The following is a 23,257-nucleotide window of genomic DNA, read 5'->3' on the forward strand; positions in this document are numbered from 1 at the left end:
TTTTATTGTTAATATAAATAACAATTTAATATTGTTATTTATATTATAAAATATAATATTCCGTGGTTAATATGGGAATTGTCATGTCTGCCCAAGGAGGGAGAGCACATCCCTGTGCTGTGATCCTGCTCTGGAGGTGCCGGACAGGCTGAGGGCTGTCCCTGGTTTCACTGGGCTGCAGCAGGAGCACAAAGTCACGTTTTAAATCCTCTGCTCTCTGCTCCTGCTTCTTGCACAGCCTTTAAATGCTGCGCCATCAACTTCTTGATTAATTAATGCTCTTCTGTTTCACTTGTTTGATGATGATGTTCAGAGATGTGACTGAAACTCCAGGGCAGGGACAGCCTCGTGCTGAAACAGGCTGGGCGTGTATTTTTAGTAAAACTGTTCTTTCAGATCAGGATTTGAAGTTTCTGGTCATTTCCTCATCCCTCTCTGAGCCACATGCCAAGTCCTTTCTGCTGTTTATTGCAGATGTTGAGGGTTAGAATAATCTGAGAGTCAAGTGCTTGGCCTTTGGAGGGAGAGGGAAGAGAGCAGCTGGACGAGCTCTTGCTGCTCATCAGCACCAGCACCCAAGGTTATGGCAAAACTTCCAGGGAGCTCCAGTTTTTATATTTCCTTACAGAAATAATGACTTGGAAAAGGCACACGGAGGATTTAAGGCCATTCCAAGTTATTGCTCAGCTCAGCTGAAAGGAGTGAGGGATCACGTTGTTGTCCTGGCCTGGAAGTGATCTCAGCAGGGCTGTCTGTCCATCCAGGGCTGCTGCTGGCTTGTCCCAGAGCCCAGGAGCAGCAGAGGGGCCGAGGGGTGAGATGGGGTGAGCCAGGGGGTTTTGCCACTTCAGCAATTATTCCCTAGCAATTATTCCCTAACGTGTCTCCTGCCTCTGCCTGCAGGCAGGGACCGAAGCCAGGAACGCCGTCAGTCGTGTTTGTCCTGCCAGCTGAGCTCACCTTGCAGGTGTCAGCCCTGCAACGGTGCTTTACCTGCAGTGCATCTCTGCAGCCTCCCTGGAGCCCAGAAAACGCTTCCCTGGCCTTTCCCACCTCGCAGCCCAGATTTCCAAACTGTTCAAAAGATGTTCAGAACACTGAGAAGCTGAACAAACAGATGGGGCAGGGGTCTGTGGGCTGCCAGTGCAGATGTGGTGATTTTGCTTTTTCTGCTCTGTGCCAAGGTGGATTCCTGTGCCCTGGCAGGACCAGCTGTGCCCAGGGAGGATTCTTGCTGCCAGAGCATCAGGGATACAGGGACTGTGTGAGGCAGCAGAGCTTCACCACGTGGTGCTGGCTGCCTCACCCTCACTCACTCCCAGATTTGGGGACACACATGTTGGATGGATGGATGGATGGATGGATGGATGGATGGATGGATGGATGGATGGATGGATGGATGGAAGGAACCAGCCGGTCAGTAGCTCCTGTGTGCCCTCCCACCCTCCACTGAGATTTCAGAGCCTGTTGAACCATCCTGCGAGCCAAAAGAGGTTTTTCCACCACCAAGAGCTGTGTCTGCCCTCCGAGAGCAGCACATCCAGCTGCCTCCTCCCTTTCTCTCGCAAGAGCAGAGCATTTGACAATAAAAAATGGAGCTGGCAAGCACTAATTGCTTGGGAGACAGCATGGCTGGCTGGGGCCGTGGGGACAGCACACCACAGTGCTCTAAAACCACAGATGGGTGCCCAGTGGGATATTTTGCCAGCTCAGGAGGAGATGGGCGAGGGCTCTGTGCACAGGCGGCTTTCTAGAAGCAACACAAGTTGAGCTGGTAAATTATAAAATGCCACACTTGAGGTCTGTTACATAACGTCCCTTTACAGAACCTGGGAGCTAAATATAAAAAGGGAGTTACATTTTGGGCTGGTGTAAAACGATGCTCCAGAACGGGTTTGTGTGGGAAGGAGGCTCTGCAGAGCGGCGAGGAGCGGAAAGGCTTTCGGGACCCTGCCTTTGCTCCCAGCCTCTGTGGCTTGTTTTCTCTGCAACCTCACAAAAACCATGAACCCCCCAGGTCTGAGTTTCCCTCTTTTTAAATCAGGGACAATGAAAGCTCCGTTTCCTCGCAGCTGCGTTGTCAGGATTAATTCATGTTTTCAAAGTGACCTGAGGATCTATAGAAACCCGAATAGTGTATCATTATCCCGAGCTAAACTTGGCACAGAATATCAGCAGGCCAAATTCCCCTCCCACACTGGAGGAGAAGGGGTTGTGTCAGCATAGCCGAGAGGAAAATTCCAGCCGCTGTTCCCAACCAAAAAATCCAGAAGAGAAAATCCTTTTCAGGCTGAGACCCTTTCATTTCCCTGCAGGAAATTCCCCCTTCATCAGCTCTGAGCAGAAGAATCAGCTCCCACTCAAATGGGCTCGTGCTGGAGTGCAGAGGGGCTGAATGGGAGTTTTGGGTGGCTCGTGCTCCCTCCCTTAGTTGATGGTGATGGTGATGGTGACACTGGGACCCTGCAGGATGTGCTGCCACCTCGCTGGCTCTTCAGCTCAAAGGTGACAAAGCCAGGAGCATGTCCCATGGGAAATGCAAGTGGGAGTGGAACAAAGTAGAGATGCACAGAGAAGGTGTCTGTGCCAGGATTCAGCCTTCTTGGCAGTGATTTGGGGATGTTGTGCTTTTTTTTTCTTTTCTTTTTTTTCTTTTTTTTTTTTTTTTTAATTCCACTACCAAACTCAGCATGGTTCTCAGTGTTCTGCTTTGCTTGCTCTCCACCAAAAGTTGGGAACAACCTGGCCCAGCTTCCTTCTCCTTCCTCTCTGCACAAAGTGCAGAACACAGTAACCACCCAGAAGGGGGAGATGGATTTCTGGGTCAGGTTTGGCCACTGAGTTTGGGGGCTCAAGGAAGCCAGGTATGGACTGAAGGACAGCTGAGACATGGGATGTCAGGGGGATGATGCCACCACACCACATTGATCTCCTGCAATGATGGAGAGACACAAGCACTGAGCTGGGACCAGCCCAGTCCAGCCTCTGGTCAAAGTGAGCGCCTGGCTCCTCCTCAGGTTTCTTAAAACCACCTGATCATCCAAACCTGATCCTGTGCCTGTGAAAACCCATCCAAATCGCTGGAAAAAAAATGTTTTCTGACAGGATGGAGATTTGCAAGGGAGTTGCCAAGCAACTGGCGCAGCTCAGCCGCCTCCTGCTCCTCTCCTCCCTCTGAGCAGGCGATGGCTGCATCCCTGAATCCCCTGCTCCTGGTGGCTGGTGGGACAGGATGCTCCTGGCTGCTGGGAATGACTTCCCTTTTGCACATCCAAATCTCCTTCCGCAGCAGGGTTACAAACAGGCTCCCTTTCCCAAGCCATTTCTGAGCTGTGCAGCTCCCTTTTGAACCAGTCCCAAAAATGTGGGGAAACACCCAGGAGGATTCATTATAACCCAGCTTTGCTTCATGTCACCTCTGCATTTCCTTGGAAGCTGCTTCAAATTTACACGAAGAGAAGCATGCAGCCCAAGCCCTTGGGATTTTCCTCGCTGAAGCTTTAATTTAAATGAACTCTTGAGTAACAACTATTACAAAAATCAGCTGATGTCTCTTGTAAAGCCTTGAACTAACCTCAAGGGCTGTGAGCAGACGGGTGGGGAGGCACTGATATCTGGATCTTGCAAAAGATCAGTTGCTGAGTGAGAGGCAATAAACAGCAAACCCAGCCAGCTTGGAGGGATGGCAAATGGACCAGACTGTTCAGAACAATCTGTTCCTGCTCCAGAGCAGGGCTGTGGAGCCGGCAGCAGCCTGGGAAAGCGGCTATTCCTGGCCTGAGCAGGTCTGAAACCCTGCTGCAGAAAACAGCGGGGCCAAGCCGGGCTAATTACAAGGAGACATGTCCTAAATCAGACAAAAAGCCTGTGAGTGCTTTTGCTGGGCTGACTCCTCTCCAGGGAGCTTTGTGCTCTGCCTCATGCCATGGCCCTGCTGGCTGGGCCTGGCTTTCTGCTCCAGCTAATCCTGGGCAGGGCCACTGGGATCCATTCTGGGTGCTCTGCCCGTGCTTGGCCGAGCTTCTCCTGCCTGGTGTCGTCACCTTCTTAATCAGGCATCAACGTCACCGAGCTGCAGCAGAGCATCAGGGCACTCAGCTGCTCCCCAGCGCTGTGATTGCTGTTGGAAGGGAGCAAGAGTGCCCAAACTTCTCCCATAAAGCCAAAACCGAGGAGTCAGGAAGCTCTGGAACTGTCCATCTCAACATCCAAGCTGCAATTCATCCAAGATTTATTTCAGTTGTGCTTCTTTTCATGGGGCTCCCCAGGATTCTTTCCCTCCTGTGATTAACCCAGAGATCAAGTGGCCTTCATTTGATTTGGAAAAGAAGAATGGCATGCAGATGGTGCAGAACACCCATACAGCAATTTAATTAATTGCCTTTAAATGTTAATTCAGAACAGTTTCCCTGAGTGATCTTATACAGGCAAATCCTCAGTTGCCTTAAGCCACTTGCGGAGAGTGTTCAGCTAATAAGGTATTCTTAGTCCTGATCAGGAGCCTTGCACAGGACTGTAATCAGGAATGATTAATTGGAAATAGCTCTTCTAACCCAGGCTGTACCTGCTGTGCTCTCCTGTGCTGCCCAGCTCTGCCCAGAGCTGACAGAGAGCTGCTGGAGTCCGTGGAAAAGGGAATTTCCTTCCCAGCTCTCTCTGTGCTGCTTCCTCAGCCACAGACCACCCTCCCAGTGCTCCCCAGCCCAGTTTGGCGTGGAAGGTTTCCAGCACAAAGTCTGGATTTGCCCACAGACTTCCCTGGGGAAGAATGGGGTGTGGGAGGTCACAGTGGGGATTTATTAGCTCAGCTCAGCCCTGGCCAAGAGCTCTGCCAGGCTTTGAGAGCTGGTGCACTGCAAATTCCAGCCTGGAGCAAACCCCTGCCTCCTGCTTGGGTGTGAGGGATCAGCAGCACCACTGAGAGTAAATTTGTGCAGTTTTGCCTAATTCAGAAAAAAAAAAAAAAAAAAAGTCGCAGAATCCCAGAATTATTTGGGTTGGAAGGGACCTTAAATCTCCTCCTGTTCCACCCCCTGCCATGGGCAGGGACATCTGCCACTGTACCAGGTGGCTCCAAGCTCTGTCCAGCCTGGGACACTTGCAGGGATGGGGCAGCCACAGCTTCTGTGGGCAGCCTGTGCCAGGGCTCAGCACCCACGGTGGCACAGGGAGCCCTGTCCAGGTCAGCCAGTGGCACTGAGATGGCTCTGTCCTTGAGTCCCCTGCTCTGTGCTTCAGCTAAAATCATCCTGCAGTCTGTGTGCTTGTTACGTGCCAGGTTTGACCTCAGGCCAGTGAAATTTTTGCAGGTTTCTTCTTTTTGTGCTTTCAGCACATCCTCCACTATTTCCCTCCTGCATTCCACCCCTGTGGAAGCAGCCTTTGAGCAGTAATTCAGTGTACCTGCTGCAGCCAAAGGTGCCTGGGAGTCAGCACAGACAGATGAAATCCACGTTATTTGGCTCTGCTGGAGTGGTGCAGCCTGCTGTGGGAGAGTTTCACTTTCCTAAAGCCAAAGCTTGGGGAGCTTGCTCCTAAAGCAAGGCTTGAAATAATACCCAGCAAAGGCACGGAGGAGACAGTTCACCGCTGGAAATCACATTTCACTCGGTGTCAGCAATTCAGGAGAAAACCATCTGCAGGAAATTAGGATGACAATTTCCTCTTGGAGTGTGGAGAAATTACAGCTGTAATCGAGGAGGCAGCCAACAGTCTCCTCTCCCCCTGCCTCTACCAATTACCCTGAAAACCTTTCAGTCATTTCCCTGCACAGAGATGTCTCTACCCCACCCAGGAAGGACAGAATGGAAGAGCTGATATTGTGCAGGGAGAGAACAGCTCAGCACCTGAGGAGTACCTGGTGTATATCTGAAATTAAACCTTTTCTCTAAAAAACACAGAGCAAAACTCAAGCCAGTTGCAAAATGCTGCAGGTCTACAACTCTCCATGTGTTTGTGATGGTTTTGGGCCAAAACTGGTCTTGCCTGCTGAAATCTGATTCATGCAAATGTGAAGATAACATTCATCAGAGGAAAGAAACAAAAACCTGGCTAGAGAATATGCTCATGGGATACCATTCATAAGCCAGGTCTTGGTAAGGTGACACCAGGAGGCCAAGAGATACCTGCAGGACCACAGGACAACATTTACATGGGCAAGATGCTGATAGGACAAGGGAGAATGATATTAAACTAAAAGAGAAGAGATTAGATTGGAGGCTAAGAAGAAATTCTTTACTCAGAGGGTGTTGAAGCATTGCCACAGGGTGCCCAGAGAAGCTGTGACTGCCCCTGGATCCCTGGAAGTGTCCAAGGCTGGGTTGGATGGGGCTTGGAGCAGCCTGGGATAATGGAAAATGTCCCTGCCCAAGGCAGGAGGTGGAACTGGATGAGTTTTAAGATTCCTTCCAACCAAAGCCATTCTGGTTTTACAATTTCAGCAAATGGATGTAGCACGTGTCTGAATTCAGAACCTTTCCTCTGAGGTTTCAGCCATCATTTTGTTGCCTGAGAAGATCTTTCCCCACCAGCAGCTGCCTTAGCAGTTGTCAGCATCTTCCTGCTTATCCCAGCACTGCTGTTGGAGCTGATGGGAGTTTGATTATGATTTAATCCAGGCTTTTAGAGGAGGGGAAAAAAGAAAATTTTGACAGTTCCATATATAGCCCTGTGACTCACCGATTTCATGTGTCAAACACTAAAGACGGGTTAAGTAGAATTAAGTTCTGGATTTATTATAAATAGGCATTAAGTAACATGAATGTATTGCATTTGCATGAAAATATGGGCCCAATTCTGCAGCTCACCCCAGAGATCTTTGGTTTGACGTCGATGGGATGGTCCCGGGTGGGAGCTCAGCTCAGAGCCAGCCCAACTCTGACCATCACCTGCAGCCCCTGTGAGCTGGACCCAGAGAAACAGGAAAATCACTGCTGGAATCAGGGAAAGTTTACGCTGCTTGCACAGATCAGAATTCATCCCTTAATATAGTACAATGAGTTTTAATTAGCCCCCAGATCTGCTGCTGAAGGAATAATTCTGCATGTCAATCAGTGCTAAATGTACTTGTTAAATCGGGCAAGATTGGTTAAGTTGAAAATTGCATAAAAAGTCACTTTTCTTCTGTTTCTCCCAGAAGCTGGAGACTTTTAGGATTCAAATGTTATGGACAATCTCATCCTGCTCCAAATATTCTTCTGCTGAAAGGTCCATCCAGACAATGAAGTCACCCTCACTGAGAGCAAGTGTGACAGTCAGGCATTGTTTGGGTGAAAAAAAGCCCTCTTTAGTCAAATCAGTGTTTCTGCAGTGAGGGAGACAGACACAGACTCTACCAAATCAGAGCCCTCCTGAATAGTTTAATTTACTGACTTGCTCATTGCTAAACAATTGAGAATTGGTCCATGGAGAAGAGCACAAAAAGGACAAACAATATGGGCTGTATTTTGAGGCTGGACTAGTCCAAGCCAAGGAAAAACAAGATTTTGAGCGGCATTGTTTCTGTAAAAATAATGTTCACCCCTGCACCTCCCCTTTTATTGTGAACTGGGGGTTTGGCCCTGTTTCTGCTGAGGGTGAAAAGAAGGGATGTGCCCCATAACACAGCCAGAACCACAGGGACTGAGTGACAAGCTCACCCTGGAGAGGTTCTGTTATTATCCCACAGAGCTGTTGCTCATGCAGGAACAGCAGGAAAAGCTCTGGGAGCTTCCCCCAGCCCTGGCGGGATCCTCAGGCTCCGGTGCCTCCCCAGCAGGGCTCTGCCCTCAGCTGTGATTTTTCTTATCAAACACCACATTCTGCTTGCTGCCATGAATGTGATTTCCAATTAAATGCCTCCTCAGAGCCTGTCTGGCTGGGAATTAGGCTGGGACTTGGTGCCTGGGCTGTTAGCTCATCAAAGTCTCCGGGATAACGGGGAGGTGCCGATGCTCTGCTCGGGGATTTTGCTCGCGGCTTTGAACTCGCTGCAGCCCTGCAAACTGGGACAGGCTGCCCTCTGCTCACCTTCAGAGTGAGCTCTGCTCGTCTCCCCTTCAGCCCACAGCTGAGTAAGCATCTCCAGGGCTACAAAACACAGCCCCTGTGCTGCTGCCCTCCAGGGATCCCAGCGTTTGTGCAGCCCCTGGGAAGGAGCTGGCCACGCGCTCCAGCTCACAGGGAAAGGATTATCGTGGCTCTTGTGACTCAGTCCACAGCTCCCTTGTGCTTCCCTGCATGGGGAGGAGAAAAGTGGGCATGAAGCCTCAATCTGTCCCCTAATCAGCCACCCAACATGTCCCTATCCCCAGGGCCCTTCTCCAGTTTGGCAGTGCCAACCGTTGCTGCTCTGGGTGCCAGCAGTGGTGGCAGTGAGGTGCTGATGGTCTAATTGTGAATAAAACAGATAAAAACCAGGCTGGAGGGCCAAAAATGTGGGTGTGGAGTGAGCAGCAGCCCTAATCCTGAAGCACTGCTGGGGATGGTGAACCCCTGGCTGCTCCTGTTGGAGCAAAAGGCTTTGAATGCCAGGTTATGGCCCAGTTTCAAATGAAGTTTTCTCCCTGCTGTGGACACACAGCCAGGGATATGTTGGAGCCTCAGGGCTGGTTTTGGGGCACAGAAACCCCTTTGGTCCGTGTAATTTGGGGTCCCAGCAGCTCCTTGCTCCTTCATGGGGCACCACCCTCACTCCACTGTGGTGATGCTGCCGTGGCAACCGTGGAACGTGGGCCAGTACAGGACAGGACTGGGACCAGTTCTCTTCTAGGTTCTTCCCTCTGCTGAGCTTCTTGCTGGAAATAGGGGTGGATCTTTGGGAAGACCTGAGTGCCACTGTGGTTCTGTCTCCTGGCTGGAGAGGAAGGTGCCCTGCGTGGGGCTGAGCAGTGTCAGGGGACGCAGCGACACCCAAGGGACTGCAGTCAGTGTGGTTGCTGGGGACCAGCTCTGGGGGTAAGGGCTGCAGGGTCCATCCAGTGCCCTCCTGGCATCAGTGGGGCAGAGGGGCTCAATCCAGATGTTCTACAGGCACAGGGTGGGGGGGGAACTGGCCTCGCTGGAATTTCTATGGAAACCCAGGTACTGAATGGGATGGAATAGCTCAAACCATCTGTTCTTCCCCTACTTATAAAACTCGATAATTTCACGATGACATCACCAGAAATGCTCTCCTTTTACTCCTCTTGCAGCCATCTGTGATGGTTTCCTCATGTGCCAAACACGCGAGCGGGTGCTGAGGGATGGGCAGGAGGACGCAGCCACCCCATTACTCCTGTTTCATTTCTTCCCTTGGAAAGCACTCCTGTGCCTGCAGAGTTTCACTTGTTCCCTTCCCGAGGCGTCTACGGAGCAACCAGCAGAGTTAGACGGGAAAAATGAAGGTAAAATAGAAGGACAAATTAAAGCTGGACTTCACAGGGAGTGTGGAGGATCTGCTGTGGGGATCTTACCCATGGCAATAAACATCCAGCAGGTTTGCTCCTGCCAGCAAGGTGCTGGGGAGCACTGGGGCTGCTTCTCCTGTGCCAGGAATGAGGAGATTTCGGTGAGATTTGGGTGTTGGGAGAGGCAGAGTTGGGGGATTTGAGTCAGCTGAGGACACAGGCAGTGGTGGGTCTGACTGCCTTCAGTGCTTGCCTGCTGGGCAGTTTCTCAGCTAGAATTCACCTTCTGATGGTCAAGGACAGGAGCACTCCTGCTCCATTCCTGCTCCACTCCTGGGCTCATCCATGTCCCCAGCACCAATGGCTCTGGTTCTCACCCACATGGTCCTCGCTGTTGTGTTGGGTGATAAAAGAGGTGACAACATGTCATCACCTGTCCTCTGCACTGCTGGAGGTCTCTCCCTGTCCTGGAATTGTGGTGCTGGCTGCAGCTCAGCCAGCTCTGTGTGTTTTGGGTGGTGATGGAGATCTCAGGTGCCAGGGAAGAGCTGGAGCTCCTGCTGCCGGCTGAGTTTGCTCCACTGACCAAACCCTCCCTTGTCTGTGGCAGAGGAGAGAAGCCTCAGCAGACCTGGATATCACCGAAAAGGAGAAGGAATACAGGGCTAAAGTGGAGATCAGGCACCTGCAGACTCATTTCCATCATGAAGCCTACAAGAGGAAATTCTTCGACGCCGAAATCTGGCGGCAGATGCAGGCTCAGGAGTGAGTACAGCTCTGCTCGACTGCCTGGAGCTTGGGGAGTTCCTCCATGCCAAAATCACTGATTTATAGACTCCCACAGGCAGGGACACCCTCCACTATCCCAGGCTGCTCCAAGCCCTGTCCAGCCTGGCCTTGGACACTTCCAGGGATTGGGCAGCCACAGCTTCTATGAGCACCCTGTGCCAGGGCCTCACCACTCTCTGAGCAAGGAATTTCTTCCCAACATCTGATCTCAATCTCTCTTCTTTTAGCTTAAATCCACTCCCTCTTGTCCTATTCATCTGCCCATATAAAACATTGCTCCCTCTTTTTTGACAGCAATCAAGGGATTGCTATCCCTTTTAGATAAAGAGATCTGGGGACCACAGAGCAGAGATGGGGAGGAGCTGCCCTGGCAGATGGGATGTGCTAAATGTCATTTGTTGTTCCATTTTTGCAGAAAAGAAATAGCTGATCTGAGGCAAGAGCACGGACATGTGACAGCAACGCTGAAGCAGCTCTATTCACCGAGCAGCATGGTGTTTGTAAACAGGAATCGCATGAAGGTCCGAAACCTCTTGCAGACCAGCATGCAGAATGATGCCCTGATCAAAGAGAGAAAAGCCCAGTTGGCTGACCTGGCCAAGCAGGTGAGAGCACCTGGACTGTTCCCTGCCGGAGTCACAGAGTGAGGCCTGTGGCTGAAACTCCTCAGTGTAAAACACATTTAATTCAGCCCTTGGAATATTCCTCCTGGCAAGTGACACATGACAGTGACAAATAGAGCCAGGATCCCGTTCAGGTCAGCAGCACTGACTGGAAAAGTGAGGTTGGACTCTCAGCCTTGTCCCACTGGTCCCTGCACCCCTGGGTGGTGGCACACACCAGCCCAGGGCCACAAAAATCCCTCTCCCTTCACTTCTTTTTATTCTCCTGAAAAAGAGGTAAAACTGGAACAGTGCTGACTGAGGTGTGCCAAATACAGGAACAGCAGCATCTGAGGGATGCCCCATCCCTTCTCCTGAGGATCTGGTTGGATTTGGGCAGGAGGGGAGTGGGAAGCCAAGGGAAACGTGGGCTATGGAAGAGACAGTTCCCTTCAGCATTGCTCTCAGAGCCAGCTGCCCAGGCTGGACTCCAGGGAACATGCTGGGATAGTTTGCCATTGCTGGAGGTGCTGCAGAGCTTTCCCAGCAGGGTTAGCTTTCTGTCAGGGATGATGATAACTCTGACTTGCCTGAGTCATCCCTCCCCCACCTGCCCCCTGCTTCACCATTCTCCAACTGCTTCACTCTTCCATGGATTTATTTCCTCTGGAATCTCCCCACTTCTGGCAGAAGTTTTCCTCCACTCTTCCCAGGGAGGACTGCACAGATCCCTGCCTGGCCAGCACAAAATCTCTACCACAGCCCCATCCTCATTGCCTCTTCCACCTTGCAAAGCTCTGCTGTGCCATGTTCAGCACCTGCTGGAGTCCCTCCAAAACCAGCTGCACTTCCTTCATGGCACAAAAAAACCCCATTCCCAGTTACAGTTCATGTTTCTGCATGTGCAGGGTGGGATCCTCTGGGATTAAAGCTGCTCCTATAACTGAGAGCTCATTAATGACAGGGTTGCTGTAGTTCAGATCAACAGGGGGGATTTTCTTTGGCTCTGTGTCCTGACAAAAGTCCAGAATGCAGGGGTGGAGATTATACTTCCTGGTTTGTTTTTTTTTTCCTCTGTGTGTGTGTGCAGGTTCTAGAGCTGGAAAAAAAGATAGCGAGTCAAAGAGAATCAAACTGGAAGGAGTTGGGAGCAAAGACCCGCAAACAGCTGCATAAGACGATTGAGTTACTGGAGATGCGTCTGCGTCATGTAAGGAAACATTTTGGAGACTTTTGGAGAACATTTGTGGGGTCACACAGGGGCCTGGCACCTTTCTGGTCAGGACAAAGCACATGGTGCAAACGTGTTTGGTTGCCACAAGCTGCATGAAGCACCTGCCTTGTTCCCCTGGCCTGATCATTCCCAGAATATTTCAAAATATCTCAAAGGCTCCTTCAGGCTTGGTGACCCAAATGCAGCACTTGTGCTGTGCCAAGAGGCCTGAGGGTCTGCACCTGCTTTGTGATCACACTGGGCTGCCTGGAGCCACCTTGCCCTGGACAAAGCCAGCTCCAGCTCTCTGTTGTGACCAACCTGGTCTTCTGTTGCCTTTCCTCTCCTGGGGAGGAGGACAGTGCAGGGCCAGCTTCAAATCTCTTGGGCTGTGTTTTGTCACATACAACTTTCATGAAAAATCCTTTCCTTAGGATTTTTTCCTCCTGAGAAGCTGAGAGGCCTCAGGAACAAACTGTAAACAATGATTATCTGCTGCTGTGGAATGCAATGGTGGATCTGTGATTGACCTCATGTGGTTGTTTCTAATTAATGGCCAATCACAGTCCAGCTAGCTCGGCTCTCTGTCCGAGCCACAAACCTTTGTTATTCATTCTTTTCTATTCTTAGCTAGCCTTCTGATGAAACTTTTTCCTCTATTCTTTCAGTACAGTTTTAATGTAATATATATTATAAAATAATAAATCAAGCCTTCTGAAACAGAGTCAAATCCTCGTCTCTTCCCTCAACATAAGACCCCATCACAGTGTTTGACCTTGGTCAAGGTCTTTAAGCAGCAACCTGAACCCCCCCAGTCCCTCACCAGCTCCAGAGCTTTTGCTTTGCTCTCCCCAGGTCACTGTGTGTTACAACGCCGTCGTGGCCAGGAACAACAAGCTCAGAGAGGAGACTGCCAGCCTGCAGATCCAGAAAGCCAGTTTTGACAACCTCTACTGGAAGCTGGAGAGAAGCCTGGTCCAGCAGAACAAGCTGCTGAACGCTGCTATAGAGCAAGCCACAGAGGACTACGACCAGTGGTATGGGGCCTTGTCAGCCCTCTGGGCAGAACTTGGGGCTGCTGGGTGGTGCCAGTGATGAGTGTTCAAACACAGAGACCAACTGAGGCTTCAGAGGGAGGATTGACCACTCCCATCTAGGTCTGGGTGCTGAGGGTTGGGTGCCTGGTCACTGTGGGGAGACTGGTGCCTCCAGGGTGTTTCATTCCATCTGTCCCAGATGTTTCTTTGGGTGGGATGGACTGCCCCATGGAGAAGTCTATTTTTTCTGAGTTCCACCTGAGCTGGGTACTATGCCCTAGTACAAAACCCCACCAAAATCTGTGTTAGTGGCTGTGAATTCCCTCTGGACTGACTCCACTCCATCCAGATGAGATCTGGGAACGGGCACAGCACCACAGGGGCTTTGGCAGGTCTGGCCCTCCTTGGAGTGGCCAGGAACACAGTGCCTTGTGCACACACGAGGTATGAGAGCTGCTCTCCGTGCAGGATGGAGGATCTGGGGCGGATCTCGGACATCCGGGACGTGCGCTACAGGGAAACCATCCAGTACAACATCAGGCTGCTGGAGAGGAAGTGTGCCCTCCACCAGGAGAGCAGGCTGAAGAACTTCTTCCTCAGCAAATGTGCAGATCTCTCTGTATTGAAGGAACAGGCCAAAGCGAGAGAAGGTAACAGAGGAGGATTTGTGGCACAGGGAGCACAAACCTGAAGTCTGTGGAGTTCATGGGGTTGGGCTGCTCATGGTGGTTTATGGAATTGCACCCCAAAGGCAGGATGGCTGCCCTGCCCACAGCCTCCCCCACCCAACCTTCACCCTACAAACAAAAAGGCTGAGCAGTGATAATTGAGTGAGACTGAGCATCTTGGGGTGCCCTCGGGACAGGGAGCTGCTCCTGTGTGCAACCATGGCTCCTTTCACCACAGAACAGGTTGGGTTGGAAATGAGTATTAAAACTCATCCAGTTCCACCCCCTCCATGGGCAGGGATAGCTTTCACTGTCCCAAGGTGCTCCAAACCCTGTCCAGCCTGGCCTTGGATGCTTCCAGGGATGGAGCAGCCATAGCTGCTCTGGGCAACTTGTGCCAGAGCCTCATCACCCTCACAGGGAGGAATTTCTTCCTAAAAATCTAATCTAATCTAACAATTCTGTCCTCCTGGGAGGGAATCCATGGTGTTTGCTCCATTCCCATGGCATCCCTGCTCAGTTTCCTGGCGGGAGAGGGACCCTCTGCCCCTCCACACTGCCCCCTCCTGCCCCAGCCCTGCACCAAACCCCACAGCACTGCAGGGAGGGCTCTGCAAAGGGCAACCACGGCTCTCTGTCTCTTTCTCAGCCTTTGAGGCAGCTGAGAGGGCCAAAGCGAGCCAAAAGGAGAGCTATGAGGTGGCCTACAAGCGTCTGCTGGAGCTGTCGGATGGAAACATCGATGATTTCTTGGAGGACTTCCTTGAGAAGGACAGGAGATTCTTCATCCTCTTTAACTTTGCCATTAGGCTGAACGTCAGGAATGAGAGTCTCAGGCAGAGGATCGAGGCCGTCCAGGTCTGTTCCTGCCTCTCCGTGCCTCCCCTTTCCAGGCGGTGATTTTGGGCCAGGGTGGGTTTGTCCTCTCCCGAGTGTCCTTCACCACTGCCCGCATCCAGCCACACGGGGAGGATGAGGGGGATGCAAAGGAGCAGCCAAAGCCGAAATTCCGCTGGGTTCTCGGAGCTGAACGTGTCTCAATGCTGCCACCGTGTACCCAGCACAAACACTGCAGGGTCCCGGGGAGCTGGCAGGATTTCCCGGGAGTTCTGCATTTCCCTGCTCCCTGGGCTGTCCCCAGCCTCCATCTGCTGGGTCAGGTAGAGTTCCACCCCATGTGCTGCTGTTCCCCTCCCACAGGATGATATGGAGGCCATGACAACGGAGAGGGAACAGGCAGAGACAAACCAGACTCAGGTCCTGCAGGAGCTGAAGGTATGGTGGCCGTGGATTCCCTCTGGAAGAGCAGCGCATTCCTGTCTGTGCCAGCACTTGTCCCAGGGAGTCTGGTCCTGTAAATGCTGCTCTGGCCAGGGGCTGGAGAGGTGTGGGAAGGTTTTGCAGGGTGAGAGGGTGGCTGTGGGGCTCCTGCCAGCCCTGGGCCAGCATGGGCGGCTGGGGAAACCCTCTGGAACCCTTCAAGAACCCTCTCGACACAATGCTGTGCCCTGTGCTCTGGGATGACCCTGCTCAAGAAGAGGTTGGACCAGACCACCCATTGTGGTCCCTTTTGACCTGGCCTATCCTGGCATCCTGTGATTCTGTCTCCAGACTGGAACTGGGCAGCGCTGGTGTGGTGGGGTCAGCGAGGGGCTGGTGTGACACCTTTGTGACACAAAAACCTTTGCTGGTAGGCAAAAATAGCAGAGACCACCAAGGAAGCCAACAAGTACGAGAACAAATACAGGGAGAGCAGCCAACTCCTGGGACAGATCCAATCTCGCATTGAGACCCTCTTGACGGAGATGGACTGTGACACTACAAAGATAGTGAAGCCTCTTGGGGACAGCTTGGTGCCAGTTTTTGGTAGGTCAGGGCTGCCCATCTTCTTGTGCCTCCACCCTGGGAAGTCCTGTCCACCACCTGCTTACACTGTGTTTAAATTGAGCTTTTGTTTTCCCCTGTCCCATCAGTCACGTGTGCCCTAAAGTGAATTTGCAGTGCCAAATTTAGGAGGTAATTTGGATTTTTAACATCCCAGTGGATCCCCAAAGCCTCACTGTGGGTCTGGGTGCTGAAGTGCAATGGGGGTCAGCCTTTCCTCCCAGGCAGCCAGCAAGAGGGCAAGGGGAATTGGACTAGGGGAGGTTCAGGTTGGATATTAGGAAAAATTTCTTCACAGTAGTGGTCAAGGGTTGGAACAGGCTTCCCAGGGAAGTGGTAGAGTCACCACCCCTGAAGTGCTCCAAAAATAAAGAGTATGTGGCACTTTGTGGTATGCTTTAACAGGCAGGGGATATTCAGTACAAAGTTGGACTTGATGGTTTTGGAGGTCTGTTCCAACATTAACAACTCTGTGATTTTATGATTCCATGACTCAGCCAGGGAGTCGGGCTGCCCTGAGGGAAGTCAGTGGATCCCCTGCTCTGCAGATGTCCAGGGCTGCTTTGGGCAGGGTCCTGCTGCAGGGACACTGTGGGACAATATGGCTCCTTCCTCCCCAGGCCCCGTGGAGAACAAGGTCAAGGAGTTTCTGATGAGGGAGTCCCTGCTGCGCTACACCTCCCTGGACCGCTCCCAGCGTGCCCAGGGCTTCGTCAGCCCCCTCCGGGAAGCCTCCAACCACCTCTGGGCCATGGACAGGACCAAGCTCTGCCCACCACCCCCAGACCTGGAGGAGAGCGCTGACCCCAGAACCGGTGAGCACGGATGGGGGAGAGAGAGAGGCCATGGCTGGGCAGAAGCCCTTCCCAATCCCCCATGGCTGCCTGGCCCAACCCTGCTGCCCCATGTCCTTCCCAATGCATCCCCTCCAGCCTGTCCTGCCCCACTGGGGGTGTGAGGCCTGTCAAAGTGTGTATGAGGGGTGTGAGGCCTGGAACAGTGTGTAAGAGGGGTGTGAGGCCTGTAACAATGTGGATGAGGGGTGTGAGGCCTGTCAAAGTGTGTATGAGGGGTGTGAGGCCTGTAACAGTGTGTGTGAGGGGTGTGAGGCCTGTAACAGGGTGTGTGAGGGGTGTGAGGCCTGTAACAGTGTGTGTGAGGAGTGTGAGAACTGTAACCGTGTGTTTTATGGGATATCTGTTCCCTTGGGCAGCGGAAGAGCCGCTGGGCCGGGAAGAGCTGCGGGAGCTCGTCATCCAGAGGCAGCAGGAGGAGGTGAGCAGGCCCCCCAGCACGGGCAAGAAGAAGAGGAAGTTCACATCACCCGGTGCATCAGGGAGCCCATCAGGGTCCAAGACCCCAGCAGGGAATTAAAGAAGATGTTTCATTCTTGAGCTTCTGCATGCTGCACATAATTCCATCTTCCTTCTCTGGAAGGAGCCCAACACCTTTCACAGGCCTCAGAACCTCACCAGGTGATGTCTTGGCATGGCTTCACTCACTGCTGGCAGCACCTGCAGCCAGGGTGGGATCAGCTGCTCCAGCAGAGGGTGACATCCCTGTCACACAACCCAGAGCACTCCCCACAGCCAGAGATGTGGACCATGGTGCCAATCCTGCAGGGCCTGGCAGGTGGGGTGCAGGGATGAGTGTCCTCTTGGGGTGCTCCCTGCTAAGCTGCCGGAATCTGACAGCTCTCTGCTACCTAAAGGAAATCTGAGTTCAGTGCTGGCCCTGGGAGCAGGTGGGATGGGCACAGCCCAGTGTGGAACAGGCTGGTTTGGGGCTGGGTGTGGGAGTGGGAGGCAAAGGGACTCGAGGACACATGAGAGGGACGTGCAGTAGGTCTGGGGTGCTGAGGCCAGCACGGTCTGGAAGGGTCTGAGGGCTCCCACACCACACAAGCCCAAGCACTGCTCACACCAGCAGCTGGGTTTCCTCTTGCCAAAAAGCTTTTTAATGTGAATGCCATTACTGTGCCAAATTCCCAGGCACATGCCTCTCCAGGGGAAGAGGAAAGGGAACCCCTGCGTGACCTAGGCAGAGGTGATCTTGCAGTGCCAGCCCCAGCCCTGGGCCTGGGCTAGTCCTTCTCTTCACCATGAGTGATGACATGGACCAGGTTCTTGTAGTCCAGGTTGCCAGACATGTCCGGAGGGAAGGCAGCGAACATCTGATCGATCTGCCAGGGAAAAGCAGTGACAAAAGGTGGCATGGGAGGGCTGGGAGGAGGGCTGGGGTCTGTTGGGAAGGAGATCATACCTCTTCCTGGGAAAACCTCTCCCCCTGCGTCATCAGCATTTCTTTGATGCTGCAAACAAGAGATCATGGTGAGCACTGGGCAGGTCCTCACGGGGACACCCCCATCACTCCCTGCCCCAGGAACCCCTGCTGCACTCACTAGGCAGATTTCAGGCCTTTTCCCTCTGGATCAAACACCTTGAATGCATTCAGGATTGTCTCCTCTGGGTCGGCACCTGCGGGTGACAAAGCCACGGCCATTGGAAATAGTAAAGGAGGAAACCAACAGAAACCTCCTGCTTCTCCCAGCCTCGGGGGCAAAATGGGGGGCAGGCTGGAAAGTGGGGCCCCTGCAGGAATGCTGGACACTTGAGTGGAGTTGGTGGCATGTGGAGGAGCAGCCGTAGGGTGGTGGTGTGAGCACAGAGCAGGCGCTGTCGCCACCGCTCCGGCATCCAGCGTTTATCTAATCTTGGGGGTATTTATAGAGCTCCAGGCACAGCCCTTGGGGCCCTGCAGCTCCAGGCACAGCCCGTGGGGCCCTGCAGCCTCTTGGAGATCTGCATTCCTTGGGTTAAGTACATGATTCAGGGTGCAGCCAGATGGGGTGGTGGGTCAGAGTCTGGCTGTAGGCAGGGGGGCCACTGTTGGCACTGCTGCTGTCAGCAGGCTCAGAGGTGCTGCAAGAGCTGTCCCCTCTTCCCATGGGACAGCAGCAGCAGCAGCAGCACAGCCATTTGGGTTTGTAAATGACTGGGGAAACTGAGGCACAGAGACCATCTCACACCCCACAACAGTTTGGGGAGTCGTGGGATAAGATCTGGATCTCTGGACCTAGGGGTGGTTGGTATTGTAAATCAGGAATTTTGGGGTATAGAAATGCCACTGGGCACCAGTGAGCACCCCCAGCTGCCCAGGTGCCCTCTCACCCTTGAGCTTCTCCCCAAACATGGTGAGGAACACGGTGAAGTTGATGGGGCCCGGTGCCTCCTTTATCATCTCATCGATCTCCTCGTTCTTCACGTTCAGGCGCCCTGGGGAGAGCAGCTGTGGGTCAGTCATGGATCTGAGTCCTGCTCTGCCTGTTAGGGGCTAAAATACACACCACAGAACCCTTTCCTGGGGATTTTCCCCCCACTAGAGGGAAATAACACATTCCTGGGGAACCACCTCTGGCAAGGAATGGAGGGAGCAGCAGTGAGGTGAGAGAATCATCTCCAGCTCTGGCTTCTCCAGGGTCACAGAACAGAAGGATGAAAGGACTGAGCTGTGCTACTTCCCTGCCTCACTGCCCCATGGACCAGCCTCTTTTAGCCCTCCTTGGAATGTTTGGGCCAAGACCACCAGCACTGGGCTTCTCCCTTTCCCCCAGCTCCAAAAGCAAACAGGATTGAACACCTACATCCTTTTTCCCGAGGCTGGGCTGTCCTTGGTGCTCCATTGCTGATTCATGCTGACCTCTGATGGCAGAGCCAAGCCTGCAGTGTCACAGCCTCCCACAAATCCCCTAAATCCCCTTAATGCCCTGGGATGCCGTGGGATGGGCACAGCCAGGTGCTCCTAAGCACTGAAAGGCAGGGAGTGCTGGGCTGTGCAATCCAGGAGTGGCCCCAGTGCCAAGGGGAGGAACTGGGAAAGGCAGGGATGTTGGGCTGTGTAATCCAGGAGTGACCCCAGTGCCAAGGGGATGAACCAGCCCTGCTCTGGGAGCTGCTCCAGGTCACCCATGAGGGATCTCCCAGGCTGGCAGCCTTGGGCTGGGATCAGGAGGATTTTGGCAAAATGGGGGATCAGGTGAGCAAGAGGGGCTCGGTTAAATGCCCCACCCTGCCTTGTTTCTCAATTAACAAAGCTGGGGAGGGGAGGATGTTGAGGCTGGGCTCACCGAGGGCAGCAAAGGTGTCTCTCAGATCTGCCTTGTCGATGAAGCCGTCCCGGTTCTGATCCATGATGGTGAAGGCCTGCAAGCACAGGAGCAGGGCAGGGAGCACAGGGAAAGGGACAATTGGCAGCCTTTGCAAAGGCTTTAGCACCTTTCTCCTTCTTCCTTCAGCTTGGATGGGATAAGGGCATTTTGAACCCTCCCAGGAGGGGCTCTGGGGGTCTCACTCACCCTAATCCCACACAGTCCTGGGGTGATGGCAACCCAAACCCCAAAGCTACAAATCCTTTCCTTGCCCAAATCCCTCTCACCCCAGTATGACACCAGGCAGAGAGGCCAGCCTGAGCCATCAGCTCCTCCAACTGGGGCCAGTTATCCCTGGAACTGGGATCTGCACAGGACCACATGCCTGCTGTGCAGGGGTGAGAGCTCCTGGCCAGGCAGGAGCTGGGAGATGAGCTCCAGCTCCCTCAGATGTGCTGATCCTCTGAGGGAATCTGCCTCCTGGGAGCTTGGAGGCTTTGCCAGATTTAACGGTGTCACTGAGTTGTTATTCTCACTTTTAAAATAAAACAACCCAAAACCGATCCTGCTGCCTCCTGGTGTGAGCCAGCTGTCACTTGGGAGCACCAAGGAAAGAGCTGAAGGTCACACCACATCCAGGACCCTTGGTCCTTCCCACCAAACCCACCTACCTCCTTGAATTCCTGGATCTGGGCCTGCTCGAACATGGAGAAGACATTGGAATTGGCACCCTCAATCCTCTTCTTGGCTTTCTTGGGTGCCTGCAGGAGTCCAGGTATGCACCATTAGCTCACTGGCTTTTTATGGGGTCAAATAAAAGCATGGAAGTGCCCTGGTCTTATTTGTGACTCCTTGGTGGGAGCTCTGGGCTGGGGCTCTCCTCCTTGGGGGCTCGGTGGTGTCTCCCTGCAGCTCTGCCATGCTGAGGGGCATTAAGATTCCTACTTAAATTTCAGCTCCTGGTGAATTTAGCCAAATAGGTCCAAGGAAAGATGAGGAGTGAAATCACTTCTCCCACTAGGGTGAGATATCCCCGTTGGAACCCCGGTTTTGGGAGCACTGCTGAGGTTGCACATAAGGGTTGGAGCTAGTCAGTGCTTCTTTACCCTGCTGTGCAAATATTAAAATATGGCTTAATTAAAAATCTGCCTCCTCCTGCACTGAGGCTTGAATCAGTCAGAAATGGGTCAATGTGTGTTTTAAAGAGGACTGGAGAGCCCCTCGCTGTCCCACCCAGCCCATTATCCCTCATTCCTGTGCCTGCTCCTGCAGCTGTTTCCTCTCATGGGGGTCTGTCAGGAGGAGGATTTTGGGGGCACAAAATGTCCTTTCCTCTCATTGCATGAAGAATGGGAAAACAGAAAAATGGCATTTGGACCTAAAGCCATCTGCCCTCATTTGAAAGCTCTGCTAGCATGGGGGACACCTCTCTGCTCCCTGTGAGTTTCTGCTGATCCACCCAGATGCTCCCCAGTTTTCTCACCCCCTTTCCAAGGCAGACAAAACCCTTGGCCCTCAACTCCTTGCTGACTCCTTTGCCCCCTGCCCATTAAACTGTTCTGGTGAAAAATCAAATTAATTTTCTCTCTTGGTCTCTCAGCACTCACCATGGCTGTGCTCAGCTGCCGATGTCACTGTGAGGGGTGTCCCAGAGGCTCTCCCTCTCTCCCCCCGGCTGGAACAATAAATACACCCCCCTGGGGGTTAAAAATAGCCCCATGCCCACTTTTGGCTGTAATAGGTAATTTGGCCGCCCCCAGCCCTGTTGTCTCTGCCTTTCTCTGTCCCTCTCTCTCTCTAATCTGGAATGGCAGCTTGTTGTTGTCACCGGCTGCCGTGACATGTGAGCCCGGCAGGGTTTCAAGGTTAGCCAAGCTCCGGTGGCCCCCAGCTCCCACACCGGGGATGCTCGGGGACAATCCCACCTGCCTTTGTCACTCGGGATGGCGCCGGGCTTGTCCCCTCCGCTGGGAGGGCTTGGCCCCAGGGGACCCCGCCAGAATCCCCCAAGTTTTGGGACACGGATGTTTCTCCTCGGTGCTTCCGGGAGTTTTTGGGAGCCCCATGGCAGCGTTGGCTCAGCCGGGAGCTGCTCGGCTGCCCGTGGGTCGCCTCCCTTGGGATGCTCCCTTGTCACCCAGCCCGTGTCCGAGCGGGGACATCCCCGGAGCTGCAGCCCCGTCCCGGAGCAGGATGCTGAGCTGCAGCAGAGCCGGGCGGGCACCAAGAGCTCCTCTCTCTTGTGTCACCCCCACTGAGGCACCTGTCACCCACTTACGCCGAGCATTTGCTCGCCCCGGTCCCGGTGGGACACACACATTTAACCCTCCCGATTCCGGGCTCTGTCCCGGGGACACATTCTGGGGGATGCCGCTCACACTGCCCAGGCTCTGCTCGGCAGAAAGAGCCAAGGAACCCACGGGCAGCAATCCCACAAAACCTCTGACATGTCCCTGCTTGTGGCTGCCAGGACCGGGCGGTTCCCTTTTGTCTCCAGCCCGTTCATTTCATCCCCGCTCCCTCTCGCCTTGCCCGGGATGAGGCTGGAGGAGGATTCGCGCTGGGGTGGGAATGGCGCTGCCAGCCCCAGGGATGCCCATCAGCCCCCCAGGCTCTGCGGTGCCATGGCCGTGACCCGGTGGCATCGCTGCCTGGCATTGTCCCCTCCGCATGCCCAGGAGGGCGGTGGGCGAGCAGGGAGGGCTGGGAACAAAAGGCATTGTGAAACCGGATCCCTGGAACTCCGGGCTCTGCCCAGACGCTGCCCTTGTTCTCCCGGAGGTCACAAATATCGTGTTTAATCCCTGGCACTCGGCTGCCACCGCCGTGCCAGCGAGGATGGCATTGCGGGGAGGATTTCAGCAGGCAATTCCAGGAGATTTCAGGGGGAAATGTGTAGGGAAAATTGCCTGTGGAGGAGGAAAACTCCTGATCCGGGAATGACCATCTCGCCTGGATGGAGCTGCAGCTCAGGGAAGGGATTTCAGGTTGTGTTTTGGGGTCTGTGTGAGCAAAAAGGGCAGGAGAAAGAGCCGCGGGGGCAGAGCTGGGGCCAGAACCAGCCCCGGGCACAGCCGGGCATGAGCGGGATCAATCGCGGCACGGACGCTCCCTCATCCTGCCAAGTTCAGCTGGATTCATCGTCCAGCCGAGCCCAATTACCTTAATTTGTGGCATTAAGGAAAAATCCATAAGCATCAGGGAAGCGATGTGTGGTGGTTCCACCGGACTGGCCATGGAGCTGCCCGGGCTCTGCCCGTGCCCATCCTGGGGTACGGCACAGCAGGAAACCCTGGAGCTGTGCAGGCCTCCCAGAATGTTATTTTGTCAGGAACAACCATTTTTGCCCACCCAGCCTGAAAGAAACCAGACCTGTGTCTCTCCCTGGTGTTGGCCTGGTTGTGGTTGGGGGCTTTGGAGGGTCAGGGTGCAGAGGGTGGCACAGAAATCTGGGATGGGCATGGGGTGCAGATGGCTGCCAGGGTTTCTGCTGTGGTTTGTAAGGCGTTGCATCTGCTCCACTGCTGAAATCCTCTGTGCTGCCCGGGCCAG

General features: G+C 53.5%; 2 protein-coding genes across 2 annotated transcripts; one reads left to right on the plus strand and one right to left on the minus strand.

Annotated features, from left to right (window-relative positions):
- The first annotated feature begins 9,193 nt into the window (after positions 1-9,193).
- On the plus strand, positions 9,194-15,667 carry CCDC63 (coiled-coil domain containing 63). Its single transcript, XM_074554554.1, has 10 exons — positions 9,194-9,362; positions 9,976-10,130; positions 10,570-10,759; positions 11,847-11,966; positions 12,825-13,006; positions 13,475-13,656; positions 14,324-14,532; positions 14,875-14,949; positions 15,369-15,540; positions 15,648-15,667. Exons 1-10 carry the CDS (start codon positions 9,357-9,359, stop codon positions 15,665-15,667), a joined length of 1,311 nt encoding a protein of 436 aa, XP_074410655.1. The 5' UTR covers positions 9,194-9,356.
- Positions 15,668-17,488: 1,821 nt separating this feature from the next.
- On the minus strand, positions 17,489-21,414 carry MYL2 (myosin light chain 2). The gene is made up of 7 exons (XM_005491537.2): positions 21,313-21,414; positions 20,377-20,466; positions 19,685-19,760; positions 18,729-18,833; positions 17,960-18,035; positions 17,821-17,869; positions 17,489-17,740 (listed from the first exon to the last, which is right to left on the minus strand). The coding sequence occupies exons 1-7, from the start codon at positions 21,313-21,315 to the stop codon at positions 17,642-17,644; spliced, it is 498 nt and encodes a 165-aa protein (XP_005491594.1). The 5' UTR covers positions 21,316-21,414; the 3' UTR covers positions 17,489-17,641.
- Between the last annotated feature and the right edge of the window lie 1,843 nt (positions 21,415-23,257).

The sequence above is a fragment of the Zonotrichia albicollis genome, chromosome 18, assembly GCF_047830755.1.
Source record: "Zonotrichia albicollis isolate bZonAlb1 chromosome 18, bZonAlb1.hap1, whole genome shotgun sequence".
Classification (NCBI taxonomy): domain Eukaryota; kingdom Metazoa; phylum Chordata; class Aves; order Passeriformes; family Passerellidae; genus Zonotrichia; species Zonotrichia albicollis.

Excerpts from the sequence above, each read along its gene's own strand:
- CCDC63 (XM_074554554.1), top strand. Across the intron at positions 10,131-10,569 it reads CGGCAGATGCAGGCTCAGGA|AAAAGAAATAGCTGATCTGA; the intron begins GTGAGTACAGCT and ends CCATTTTTGCAG. Across the intron at positions 10,760-11,846 it reads TGGCTGACCTGGCCAAGCAG|GTTCTAGAGCTGGAAAAAAA; the intron begins GTGAGAGCACCT and ends GTGTGTGTGCAG.
- MYL2 (XM_005491537.2), bottom strand. Across the intron at positions 19,761-20,376 it reads AGATCCAGGAATTCAAGGAG|GCCTTCACCATCATGGATCA; the intron begins GTAGGTGGGTTT and ends CTGTGCTTGCAG. Across the intron at positions 18,834-19,684 it reads AGACACCTTTGCTGCCCTCG|GGCGCCTGAACGTGAAGAAC; the intron begins GTGAGCCCAGCC and ends TGCTCTCCCCAG.